Source organism: Abramis brama (assembly GCF_963993115.1).
Source record: "Abramis brama genome assembly, chromosome: 24".
Classification (NCBI taxonomy): Eukaryota; Metazoa; Chordata; class Actinopteri; order Cypriniformes; family Leuciscidae; genus Abramis; species Abramis brama.
This window is the reverse complement of record NC_139986.1, coordinates 3027250-3041681: the sequence shown is the minus strand read 5'-3', so window position 1 is coordinate 3041681 and position 14432 is coordinate 3027250. Positions and strand designations below refer to the sequence as shown.

At 37.9% G+C, this 14432-nt stretch overlaps 2 protein-coding genes across 9 annotated transcripts in view; both read left to right on the top strand.

Moving 5' to 3' along the window:
• cul2 (cullin 2) overlaps positions 1 to 7251 on the top strand; it is a 29895-nt gene extending 22644 nt beyond the window's left edge. Inside the window, exons 19-21 of the mRNA XM_084102512.1 lie at positions 870 to 971; positions 2562 to 2678; positions 6625 to 7251. Coding sequence (XP_083958638.1) covers positions 870 to 971; positions 2562 to 2678; positions 6625 to 6756 — 351 coding nt within the window. The 3' untranslated portion in view covers positions 6757 to 7251. The remainder of the gene's footprint in view (positions 1 to 869; positions 972 to 2561; positions 2679 to 6624) is intronic.
• Positions 7252 to 10249: 2998 nt separating this feature from the next.
• pard3aa (par-3 family cell polarity regulator alpha, a) overlaps positions 10250 to 14432 on the top strand; it is a 460369-nt gene continuing 456186 nt past the window's right edge. For 7 of the 8 annotated variants that reach the window (XM_084102432.1, XM_084102429.1, XM_084102431.1 and 4 more), the window contains exon 1: positions 10250 to 10643. In XM_084102432.1, coding sequence (XP_083958558.1) covers positions 10524 to 10643 — 120 coding nt within the window. In that variant the 5' untranslated portion in view covers positions 10250 to 10523. Of the gene's footprint in view, positions 10644 to 12542; positions 12689 to 14432 lie in introns of those variants that run through there. The other variant, XM_084102433.1, reaches the window with a different exon arrangement.

Below are 14432 nucleotides of genomic sequence, written 5' to 3'. Positions count from 1 at the left end.
CCTGCACAATAGCACCAGGGAACGTTTGCGCCGGATCACGCCTCCTCTTTTCGCTGAACCGCCCCCGGGACCACAAGTTCATTCCCTAATTTACCGACGTGCGTCTGTGGAGGGAAAAGTCCGCTGTGCGCGGATGCAAAATAGGAATGATACATGCGTCGCTGTACAAAGTCAATTGCGCTGGGTGCAAGATAGGGCCTAGAGTCTGAAACGGTTCAGTAAAGGATTCAGTCTCTCTAAACCCCGCCTTTCCGAGAGCCTGCTCTGATTGGTCAGATAGCCCAGTCTGTTGTGATTGGTCGCTTACAGAATGTGTCGAAAACGAAACGCTCATTACCATATCTAAATTTCATCTCTGGGTCTTTCTCAGCACTTGATACACAGTGATACGAACAGTAAAAATGGTGTTGGTTTTACCGTATCATTTCGAGTCGTCATCCTTTGGAAGCGCATCAGAGTGTATTTGCTTTTGCAGCAGAAAACAGCGTCTTCTTTACATGTCCTGAACCAAACTCTTCCAGTCTCAGCTACAACTGCAGTGTTTGAGGGTCAAAGTAGACGTTGTTCACAGGCAGTCAATGAAGACCATAGACTGGCATTATGCAAATCATTTACAAACCTATGTTGGATCGAGCAGAAAGTAAGACTGGAATCACTGACGACTCGTTCCAGGCAGTTTAAAGTCGAGACAGTTACTCCATTTATCTGCACTTGGATCTTTGTAACTTTGCAGACCTTTTACATTCAGAAACAGCTGTACTACACACTGCATGAAAGGTGATATCCCCAAAATAGTATAACTGGGGAACTTTAATCAAACTGTTAATTTGATTGATCATAACTAAACTCCCACTTTATTTTCCCTCCAGGAGGAAATTGAGGCAGAATCCACTTTTTCCCTAATTATGAGTTTCACCAGTAAAAGAACAAAGTTCAAGATCACGACGTCAATGCAGAAGGACACACCACAGGTACAGTCTCACTTTGAGCAGATTTCATAGGTTGATCTTGAATCAAATTTTAGTTTCGGTTTCGATTTTGGCTTCCAATGATCATGAAGACGTGATGATCTCATTTGTTTCGATGTTCTCCTTGAGAGGCTGCACGAGACTCAACAGCACAACATTACCCTCACTGAATTATACATTATATATGTAAGGAATAATTGACGACAGGCCGTTGAATTATTAGAAAAATAATGCACACCCGAGGTGGTAATGCGGTCACGACGCGAAGCGGAGTGGCCGTTCACCTCGGGTGTGCATTATTTTTCTAATAATTCAACGGCCTGAAGTCAATTATTCCGCTTATACTACAGTTACCACACCTCGAAACATTGTTCAGATTATGTATTTCAAGACGTTTGTAAAGTTTTTGTCATTAAAACGCTCTTGTATGTAGGACTAATTTCTTACGCATCTAATCCCATGCCTCCGTTGCTAATTCCAAAACGTCATTTTAGAGTTAGTAACGGAGGTTTGAGCCACTGATAGCAGACTAAAGCTGGGGACACACGACTAGCTGACACACTCTCTGACTGTTTTCATCGCAGCATATTTTAAACACCGACTCTGAACACAGACTGAATGCGCTGAACACGCGTTTGGGCATGATCAGTCATAAGTATCAAATTACATTCATAACCGGCCTTAAAGTGTGTCCCCGGCTTTATGCAGTTATTAATGCAGTTATTAGAGAGAGATGTGCAATAATGAGACAGAAAAGCATGTGCGTCAATATTATTATTTATTTATTAATTCAATTCGTTTTAATTAATTCGTTCATTCTTTTGTTTCTATTATTGACAGATGACAGTAGACTAGCCAAATAAATGAAACACAAAGCCCTTTTAACAAGTAGGCCAATCAATAATTATTTATTTGTTAAATTATCTGCAATAAAAATCCGTGCTGCAGGACTATCCATTTATTTAGCCTATATTCAGTTTAATTTTCTATTGATTATATAGGACTATATACTTTATTTATTAAAATTAAACTGCATGTTTCCATTGATTGTGAAGCTAGACATTGAAAATTGCAGATCAAGCGCATGGGGCTAAATGTTTTTTCTTGTTATGAATTGTATCCTATTTTCCGTTATTACAGTTGACTACGCGAAGTGATATGGAACTGTAATGCGGTCGAGACCTGCCTGGAACTACTTTAGCTGTGCGTTTCCCTGAAAATAATGCACACCTTAGAACGTTCGTCAACCAATCAGATTCAAGCATTCAACGGCCCTGTAGTATAAACAGTAGTATTATCCACTATCAGTCGCCACTGACACTAAATGAATGCAGAATCATTCTCACGTTTTGGTGATTCCCTTTTTTTGTTATTGGCGTTTTGATCAGGCCACTAGTCCGGTCGGGCAAGTAAAATTCTCTTTCACTTGCTCCTTCAAAAAATCCACGTGTCCTGGACAAGCGTTAATGTCGAGACCTGTACATGATCTGAGAATCTTAGTCTGCACTTTCCATGTTGAAATACCCTTTTGACCTCTTCTGTGGTCACAATATCGTGTCATATAAACCCTGTTACGTCCTCTGTGTGCGGCAGGAACTGGAACAGACGAGGAGTGCCGTGGATGAAGACAGGAAAATGTATTTACAGGCTGCTATAGTGAGGATTATGAAAGCCAGGAAAATCTTGAGACACAACGCCCTCATACAGGAGGTGAGATGACTAAAACCTCAACATTTCAGTGTATAATCATCTCTCGTGGCCTCCAATATGAGCTGAAAGCAAGCGTTGAAGGTGTGCGGTGTATAGTGTGGTTCCTGACGCAGAGCTCAGACCGTAAGTGCAGATAAGAGCGCTGGGAAATCTCAGGAATGGGAGACTTTGTCATAGACTGCTGTCAGAACACGTCTGAAGAGCAGATAGTCCGCCAACACAGGCTGTTACACAACACAACTGTAACGTATACTGTTTTCATAACACACACACACACACACACGCACACACACACGCACACACACACACACACACACACACACCCACCGTAGACAAGCTGTACATTGTTTGTCTCTATTGAACAGTGAATAAAGAGGGAATGGTATAATAGATCATAACCTTCACTGCACTGAACATGGGAGATTCTGTCATATTTCACCTCAGAATCCAGTGATAAAGATATAATAATTGTATTTTTCATCAAGAAAATGAAGCCTGTTTTAGGACCAGTAAGATCCGTCATTTATTTTCATTATTTTACTGGTAATTGAGCTCATTTTCACCCCTAAATTCTCCTTCTCAGTCCGTACTGGAAAACATTCATAAGGGCAGATTTGAGCATAAATTAAACTCAGTAAAGCAAACACTACCATGATGTTTACTGACAGATGTATTCTACATTTTACACTACTCTTCAAAGATTCGGGGTCAGGAAGATTTTTATTTTAAATAAATAATTTTATTCAGTAAGGATGCATTAAAACAAAGCTTTTATTATGTTACAAAAATGTCTTCTAAGTATTTCACAAAAATGTTAAGTGGCAAAAACTGATTTCATTCATTAATCTCAACATTGATAATCGGAAATGTTTCCTGATCTTCAAATCATCATATTATAATGATTTCTGAAGGATCATGTGACTCTGAAGACTGGAGTAATGATGCTGAGAATTCCACTTTGATCACAGAAATTAAAATTTTAATAGCAAATGTCCATACATGGGAAACCTTTTTCTGGTTTGTTCAGTAATAGCACTGCAGATTGTCAAGGTCTGTTATGTTAATGTTATCATATTATGTTTTTGTCCCCATGAAGTTTGAAATAAGTTGTAGATATGAAATCTGTACTTACATTTCCACTTTAATATTCCACATGTTTTTAAACTGATTGTATGTTTCCCATGTGGTTTGATCAAACAAATATTGTTTTTAATCAGAGCTGTGGAAATGACAAAACATTTACTGACGTATTCAGCTGGACTGCTAATGAAGGGGAAAACGATAGGAAGTGTAGCAGCTGTCCAGTCCACACACACACACACACACACACACACACACACACACACACACACACACACAGCCTTCAATGTGTTGCTTTATGAGATAACAGTTTATCCTCTTGTCCAGCGTCTAGAAATGCTTACATTCATTTATTTGTATGTAAATGTCAAGGACACAGTGATATAGGCAGGTTTCCTTGCCTTTTTTTATCTTGACGGAAATATGGATTTCAATAAAGTCTGCAACTTTAATCTGTTCACAAGCTTTGCTGAAAAAGATCAAATCCTCAGTTTCTGGGTCAGTCACAACAACATCAGTTCTCAAGAACATGCTTGTTACCAGACATCAGTTTATAATCAGGCTTTGAAAGAACACGGATCTGAATGTAAGGGTGTGTTCAGATTCAGAACATTAACACACTGCAACTCTATAAATGCAACTTTTTTTTTTATTAAATTAAAAAGTATGCCATATAGAAAAATAAACGCAACAAAGTGGCCGCTGGGGGTTATTGTCCAGAGAAAATAATAATAAAAACAAAAATAATCAAATAAATAATAAGCAGTGTTTTTTTTAGTTTTTGAATTAATAAAAAGAATGAATTAGATTTTATTTTTATATTTTCAGTTTTCATGTTAATTTTACTGTGCTTTTGTAATTTTTTTTATTATTATTATTTTTTTTTTTAAATAGTTATTTAGATTAAATTGATTCGTTTCAAGTAATTTTCGTTTCAAGTTTTTCGACTAATATAATTTTTTTTTTAATTAACAGAAAAGCTTTAGTCTTCGTTAACGATGATAACCCTGAGTTAAAGTGTACAGAATGTGACGTTATTACTGTTTTATTTGAATCATGCAATTAATCACCTTTTTTTCAGTATTAATGCCATCATCATATATTGAAAGTGAAAGTGAAAGTGACACGTGACGGCCAAGTATGGTAACCCATACTTGGGGTTTGACCTCTGCATTTAACCCATCCAAGTTAATGCACACACATTAGGAGCAGAGTAGTGAGTAGTTAACACACACACACTGCAAACGTGGATACACACACCCAGAGCAGCGGGCAGCCTTTGTGTGGCGCCCGGGGAGCGATTAGGGGTTAGGTGCCTTGCTCAAGGGCACCTCAGTCATTTCCCACCGGTTCTGGAATCGAACCAGCAACCTTTGGGTTACCAGTCCAACTCCCTAACCACTAGGCCATGACTGCCCCATAACTGCCCCATGTTCAAATCTTTGACTATTGCATGTTCAAATCACTGTCATCAAGTAATCATAATTCTGCATTTATGTTTTCAGTGTTTCGCTGTTACTACTTTTTTTTGTTAGCACCAATCAGCATCTAGGACTGGAACTGTCCATTTTATAATGTGCATTTTGATAAATGTAGTAATTCTGAATATATAGAAAGTCCGTGTGTTCGGACGTTGACGTAATCATGTACGCTGATGACACGGTGATCTTCACTTCTGGGGAAAACGAGCTGGAGGTTGCTGACAAATTATCAAAAGAGATGCAAAAAGTTGCAGAATGGTTGCAGACGTCCTGTCTGACTTTAAATGTAGATAAAACGGTCTCAATGTTTTTTTCAAATAAACGTAAATTACAACTAACTCAAGAAATTCAAGTTAATGGACAAAAAATAAAAAATGTAAATGAAACAAAATATTTAGGTCTAATACTTGATTCGAACCTTGGTTTTAAAAGTCACATAAAAAAACTTGGTAATAGATTGAAATTTAATTTGATGAACTATAAACATATCAGAAATTCATTAACTACGGAAGCCTCAAATATATACCTTAATACTATGATTGTCCCACATCTCCTGTATTGCATGTCTAGTTGGTCTCAGGCGTGTAAAACATCGTTAAAATTACTTGAATCGTTATATAAAAGGGCCATAAAAATTCATGATAAAAAGCCTCGCCAGTACCATCACTGTAAAGTACAAAGTAAATATAATATATTGAGTTTTGAAAACCTCATTAAATATAATCAAATTTCTGCTCTATTTAAAATTATCCATAATATCGCTGCTCCTCCTTTGAGAAAATTTGTCACACTAAATTCGGAGAAAACTTCTAGAGCCACACGGTCGACAGTCAGAGGAGAGTGCAGCGTTCCAAGACGTAGAACCACATATGGTCAACAATCGTTCTCTTATAAAGCAGTGAGCCTTTGGAACACTCTTCCAAACGAAATTATTTCATGCACAAACTATAGTACTTTTACACGCCTGACCAAACAATGGTTATTATCAAAGCAAATCTGTACGCACTGAATGACTGTGATATGAATGATGTAAATTGTGAGTGAATGAGTGATAGATTTCTTAAGTGCATAGTGTTTTTATGATGTAAGTGAAGTAATGCTTCTATGTATTATTCTGTATATATTTTATGAATTTTTGTAAGTATAATATCAACCTGTCCAGGGACTGCGGGTGGAAATTAGCATTTTTTTGCTATAACCTGGCACATGACATCTCTTCTTTTTTAGACTAATGTTGTTTGTGCATTGTCCCTGATCAAATAAAATAAATTCAAATTCAAAATTCAAATATTTGAATTGCACCGTATGTGCACACCATATACTGCATGTAAATATTGCAAATATAAGCAGCTTAATGTTTCTTTGTGTGTGTTTTATTCCTTCAGGTAATCAACCAATCCAAAGCGAGATTCAGCCCGAGCATCAGCATGATCAAGAAGTGCATTGAGGTTCTTATCGACAAGCAGTACATCGAGCGAAGCCAGAGCTCTGCGGATGAATACAGCTACGTCGCATAAAACCATATTAATTTAATGAAAGATAATAAATGCCGTGAAGCGTGAACGGTTAACATGTCTTTTATTTTGGGCTCTGGCTGGCCCCGGCACTCGACCATCGGATTGAATCGGGACTCTGTGCCTCCATCTTTGTTAAAGGGCCTCTGAGTAGCTGGACAGTCATACTTCATCTCTCCGCCCCCCCGCCCTCCTCCTTCTGATTTTAAGCTGTTTACATCACCAGTGCCACGCTCAGTGCGTCTACCAAACGAGAAGAATGCCTATAGATACTCCAGTGTAAAAGGATAATACATTTTTAGACGTAATCTACAAGAGAAAGCGAGCAAATGAAATGCATCACATAGAGCAAAACAAGTGAAAAGTTTGAGAAACGGCCGAAAAAAAACAACCACGCTTTCTTTTTCTCACGTTGCAGTTGTTGTGTGTATTCTTTTTTTTAATGTATCAAAGTAAAAGAAATATTGTAATAAAACCGGTATACTGATAATTGCATTTACTTTCAAAATATTAAAAAAAACAAAAACAAATATGAGGTGACAAACATGATTCTGCTGCTTGTCAAATAAACAAATAAAAACACACTTTTTCGTAAATGTTTTAAGAAGAATAACTTCATCATCAGTAATTATTAAAGGTAATTTTTTTTTGCATATTTCTTAGTCATTTCTGAAAGATCATGTTTATAAGTTGAATGCATATGAACTTCTCTTTGAGCCAGAGTTTACGGTGTGAAAGTGAGAAAATATGATGGACACATCTACAGTAATACGTCTGTGTTTACGGTAAATTTGTTGAAAGGAATTTTTTCATTTACAATAAAACTAGCTAAGTTGCATGTACAAAATAAGATAAAAAAGCAAAAACACACCTGAGCACTTTTTTTTTTACCTGAAGTCGCAATTATGAGTTGGGCTGCGTCCCAAATCTCATACTCTCTGGAGTAGGTACTTATTTTGAACAAGTAATTACTTCACGACCACTAAAAAAGTATGTTCTATATATAATCCAGACGTACTACATTCATCATGTTGTCATTATCATGTGACCTTACAGCATCAGTTGCTTCGCTTCACTGCCATTCATAAATCCTCTCCCGTGGCCTCATGGGATAGTAAAGTGTCCATCATGCACACTTCAGAATCTCACTGGAAGAAGTAGGTCATCCTGGTACTTTTTGCCTACTCTATTGAGAACTGTGAATTCAGACATACTTCTTTTGTCACATACTGTTTTTCGCCTACTTTATAGTAGTGAAAACGACACTGGTCTGTTGAATGGTATTGGTGAATGTGATATTGACACCTATCCGTGTGGATGATATAAATTAAAAAACAATGTAAAATCCTTTTGGCCATTTGTCGAGGGAACCAGGGTGATGCAAACATAAATCCATCATCACAGCACTGCAGAACTTTATGCGTGTCAAGACGTCAGTTTTACAGGTTTTGGCACTAATGGCCTTCCATAATATTGAAGACCATGTCATAATTACCATAAAAACATGACGCTGTACTTGGAGCTGTTCGGACTTAGCCTATACAGTGTTTTTCTCTTGCACTATTAACACAAAAATAAATCTGCAGTGGTCACGTGGTACTATGTACTCACTTACTGTACGTCACTTACTATGGGCTCGACTGCAGAGAGAGAGAGAGAGCGCTGAAGGATGACAGATTCTCTGCTAGTCTTTGTAAGCAAATCTCACTCAGCAACAGCCTATTCTCTTTCGGCTCCTCCTAGCCGAGGATTCAGCGCTAATGAGACCCATATGGAGAAGCCTGACCAAAATCTGTGTGTCATCAGCAAAACATTTCTGTACAATATACATCATCTTACGTAAGCTTGACATTTTGCAGATACACAGATGTCAAGTCACTGGATGCTTCAGAAATTAATAAATCTTCATTAGAAGAAGTGAAGAGCAGATGCTTCGGGACAAAGCCTCTGCTTCTACCACAAGGGGGCGTTGTGCATTTTAAAAAGAACAGTTTTTTTTTTTAAAGAAACTTATTTTTGTTAAAACGTATTAAAATTTTGTCTTGACTGATACAAACATTTTCTAAAGACTGATGGACCACACAGTCTCTTGAACTTGGATGAAAGACATGATATCTGTCTTGTAAACAAGCGCGCTGTGTATCTGTCCAATGTCTTCACTGGAAAGGAAAGAAATAAACCTTTGTTTTTGCAAAATGTGGATGCAGTTTTACATTTATGCCTAATTTAAAAGATTTCATGAGAATTAAAATCTAACAAATAAGTCATGTTATATTCATAGCAAATTTCTGCTATGAAAAGTGGCAAATGTTAGAAAGTTAGACTGTTGGAAAAATAACGCCATACAAACTTTTTTTGGATTATGATATCTGGTTTGTTACTGGCTCAAGAGCTTGATCAAGACCAGCATCAGATCCATCATCACAGGCAGCTTGGACTCGCTAATGATCATAAATGACTGCATGTTCAAGCTTAAACCACACGAGCTCAGCATCATCAGACAGGTAAGGTAATACTCTCAGGCTGTTACATGTAATCTCAACTACAATCAGACAGAGATGTCCAGGCTATGAGAAACTACAGTGGGATGTAGTGTAGATAAGCCTATGCAATTTACTTGTGGATCTTTAGATGTTGAAAATAAAGCTTCTTTATTGGCATCAAGGGTTCCATTAAGAACCTTAAAGGGACAGTTCACCCAAAAATTAAAATTCTGTCATAATTACTCATCATGTCGTTCAAACCCGTTAGACTTTCGTTCATCTTCGGAACACAAATGAAGATCTTTTTAATGAATTCTGAGAGCTTTCTGTCCCTCCAGTGACCGCTACACAACTGACACGTTCAAGCCAAGGCAGTAAAGACATCATTAAAGTAATCCATGTGACTCCAGTGGTTTAACCTCAGTTTTATGAAGCTACGCGAGTGCTGTGTTTGTGCAGAAAAACAAAACAAACAACAACATTACATGGATTACTTTAATGATGTCTTTACTACCTTTCCGGGGCTTAATAGTTAATTGCGTAGCTGTCCATGGAGGGACAGAAAGCTATCAGAATTCATCAAAAATATCTTCATTTGTGTTCCGAAAATGAATGAAAGTCTTACGGGTTTGGAAGGACATGAGGGTGAATAATTAATGACAGAATTATTTTTTTGGGGGGGGCTAACTATCCCTTTAAACATCCATAACACCTTTACATTCCACAAAAGGTTATTTACAGAGAAAAACAGATTATTATTCACACTAATAAATAAAAAATGGATCCTATCAGATCACTGACAGTTTGGGAAACAAAAAAAGTGGGGGAAACAAAAAAAAGCCCTTTAATGGGATCATTGTAAAAAAAAAAAAAAAACACTTAGGAATCTTTATTTTCTAAGCATATAGCCAATCTCCAGTCCAAACTACGCGTAAGTATGATTGTAACTACTGGAACAGCCTACTAGCATTTAACGGGCTAGTTATTAACCTGAAACAGATCCTCATGTAGCTACACATGCGGGCTGTGAGTCAGACTGAAGAAGAGAGAGTGAGTGTGTGTGTGTGTGTGAACCGAAGCCCAACCCACGGCCACTTCACCCGCGACACGAGCTCACTCACTCAGACGCCGAACAGGTGGTCCAATCCCACCTGAGGAGCACAACATGAGGATTTATCCCGCTTTTTACCTGTATGGATACAATGTTGCCGTCGCTTACTGATTTTTCCTGAAGAGTTCAACACTTCACGCGCTTCCCTGTGGAGTCTCTGGGAATATCGGGCGAATATGAAAGTGACAGTGTGTTTTGGAAGGACCCGGGTGGTCGTTCCCTGTGGGGATGGGAATATCAAAATACACAGTCTTATTCAGCAAGCGACAATGAGATATAAAAAAGCCATAGCCAAGGTAAGTCGACAGCTTTTGAGAAAAATACCACTGCTCTCAACATGGCGCTTTTTCTGGAGACATAAAGAAAGAAGGGAAAGAACGGGGAATAAAGAGTAGGCTATATAATATCAAAGGTATTCCCGAACAGTCCGATTGAGGTGTTTGTTTATAGATTTGTGCATTTGTGTTTGTTACGTCACAACGGGTTGTTTGTTAAAATTGTTGCAACTTCGGCGCGCGCTTGTGTGTTCGCGATCAAAACTCCTTCCAGCAGGACATGTCGGCTGTTATAACGCTCATTTGTCACCGTACGATGCATTACTGTGTTTCCAAGTAAACAGGGAGTGTAGGAAGAACTTTAGAGGCACGGATGGAGGGCAAGGACTGGAAACTTCCCTGGAAATCAGCTCAAGCTGAAGCCTGGATCCACACATGAAGCTACTTAATGTTAATGTCACACATCATTTGACTATTTACTCAAACATTCATGATGAATGGTGCTTTCTATACCTTTATTAGTTCTACCGTTTAAAATTAGCCTATGGGTTGTGTGGTTTAGCAGTTAATAAGGTTTAAGCCACTGCGGTTGATTGACAGGGATCCGATGGTCATGAAAAACCTCTGAATACAGTACATGGGCATTTAGTGGCTTGGAAAAGTCATGAGATTTCTATAGTGATTATAGATCTTATAGATTCTTGTCCAACTCTGTTTCTGCATGGTCCAAGGTGGTCATCAGCTGCTCGATGAGTTACTAAGTTAAAAACAAACCCTGACCACCTTAAACTGGTAAAGACAGTGGTTAACTGTTTTGTTGGAGATGGTTTCTAGCTGATCATTAATTGATACACCAGCTAACAACATTTTTTTCTAAGTTAATTCATGAAAACTTTATTTCTAAATCTCTGAACGTTCAAAACATCCAGTTTGCAAAATGTTTTTCTTGGTTATGCAAATGTTCCATTTTTATAATTTTGCAAACATGTGAACGCTACTTTTAAATGTTTTCTAAACGTTCTGAAACAAGTAGTAGGCTAAGTAAATGTTTAAAAAACGTTGAACGAACATCTGACAAATGCTATAGGCCTATGATCCATAAATAACGTTTTGAAATTGAGATTTATAGCCTACATCATCTGAATGCTGAATAAATAAGCTTTCCATGTGGTTTGTTCGGATATTCGGTCGAGATACAACTATTTGAAAATCTGGAATCTGAGAGTGCAAAAAAATCGAAACATTGAGAAAATCGCCTTTAAAGTTGTCCATATACGTTCGCGATTGTGCTGCATTCACTCACAAAAATAAATGTTATATATTTACGATATTACGGCAAATTGTTGTTGTTTCCCCCCCAGTAATGTGCTCGATTTCACATAACTGTGAAAATGTTTCTGATTAAAAAAAAAAAAAAAAAAAATTCTTATATCATAAATGGAAAGGTCATGAAAATGCATTGGTCAAAACAGATAGCCATTGAACATTTAGACAGAAAACAGAGTTAACAGATGTTTTCTCATTGGTGGTCATAAATCTGAAGGCAGCTGTGCACTGGTTATGAATATTAGTCACGTGCTTTTGATTTCCTAAACTGCACAAATTAACTTCCAGATCTGCTTTCTGTACTTGATTTTGGCTCAAGTGTCATGTGCATGCTTGTGAACAGAAGAGTTTATCCTCCTCATTGTGTAGTTATTGAGAAGCTTTGAGAAAACTTTTACCATTAGAGTTGCAGAACGTACAGAGGATAAATACAAGTGGAAAGTGTTGGACAAAGCCAAACATTTGAATGCAAGAAAGTATCTTGTATGTGTTCCAGCTCAGTGTCAAGAGGTCTAGCTGTTTAATTATTAATAAGTAGATTTTGTCAGTAGTTGTAGAGCTACAGGCTGTATTGGTGTGTTGTAAAGGGGCATTCGGTTCCTGCGTGTCTTGAGTTGGCATCCGTGCGATTATTCCTGCCCAGATCTCAACAATCTGTGTTAACTTTGGCATCACGTCGTCCAAGAACTTCTGTTCTACAGGCCTTGAATAGTTTGGTCAACCAACGCTGATATTGCCAGGTTTTCCCTTTTACAGAGCGTTTCTTTAATACGGAAAATTATTTGAGTTTGCTCTTTGCATCCTTGCGAATAGATTGTCTGGACTGTTTTTTTGTGTGACAAAAGTTTAAGATGCTTGAAGCATTTTAAGGACAATGGGTTGAATGTATTTAGGCTATATAAAAAGTGATTTGTGTATGTTTTCCAGTGTTAATACATTTTCTATCTAAACTTAACAAGAGACTATTAAAGATAAGTCATTTTTAGGTTGATTTCCCGGAGAAGTGTAAACACTGTGGAGCTTTCATAACATTTTCTGCTTGTTTAAGCATCCAGGCCAGTCTGATATAGATATAGCTCATCCAGTGGTTTGGGGCGGGGCTAAATGCTTGGCTGACCAATGGCTGGTTAGTGTTTGGGAAACCTGTTTACTATTTTTGAAACTGTATGTGCAACCAGACTAATTTTGTGGACTGAATGAATTACACTATGTAAAGTTCAGTAAATTAAATGCTTCTGTTCTTCACAGATTGTGCATTTTGTGAATGAAATGCATTAATGACGTGCTGAATCACAAAAAACTCCCCTTTCGTGATTGTTTTGTCCATTTCTCTTGTGGACAAAAAGCATTTTGTGACATGCTGGGTGCATTTTGTTCACAAAATCCCTTATATTCACAAAATGGAAGGAAATTTTAATAGACAAAATTAGTTTTAAGTTTGGTTCATTTGGTGCATGAATTGTGACTTTAGTGCTGACTTTACGTTTCTGTTGACGACACGTGACTGTGCTTTCTTCTAAATACTGCATTTTGTAATGCAGTTCACTCAGTCCACAGCATTGGTCTGGCTACGCTTGGCGCTTGATGTTGGTGGTGCAGAAATTTACACTTTCAACTCCACAAATACATGCGGTAAAATTTAGGTCCTCTTTAAACCTGGTATTAAAATGCGTTTTGGTCGATCGGATCACAAGTAGACGAGGGAGACACATTCCCGTTTACACCTGGTGTTTTAATCCGTCTCTTTTGTCCACTTTTCAACCACTTCTGTCCTGATTTCTTCGAGGGGAGGGTCTATGGACCGGTAAATGTATGTGTTTTTTCAGATCTTTTGAAATAATGGACAAAATTATCTTGCTCAATTTACATATGAACACGCTCGGAGACGATGATAAAACATACAGAGAGCATCAGCTTTAGTTTCTGCTCTGACAAACTTGGGTCTTAATGCCGACAAAGTTTAAATCTCGTCTGGCTAGAGCTCTTCCTATAATGTTTACTCATTAGGTCAGTAGACGGACAGTAGATGGTGTTTTGTGGCTGTTTGAACACATTCGACCACATGAGCGTTTACACTACGAAATCGATCCGGTCGAATGCGTTTTCAACAACCTCTGGAAGTGGTCGAAAGTGGACAAGCTCAAAACGTTTAAGACACCTGTATTTAGTCTCGTCCACTTGTGATCTGATCAAACAAAATGCATTTTTATAATACCAGGTAATACAAGGCCTTAAAGACAGAATCAAGGCTTTATTTTGCAGTAAGGTAAGTCAAGAAAAATCTCACTCTTACAGCAAAGTATGAAACATAAGCTCCATCACCTTGAAGAGACCTCACGTTGAAACTCAGCGGAGAGCGCGTTTCCCGAGTCGTTCCCTGTGCGTTCTCATTCTTTTCATAGACAGGGTGTCCTTGCAGACGACAAAGACTTGGATACTACAGTACACACATGGCACACACACACCCATGCGTGTGTGTCTCAG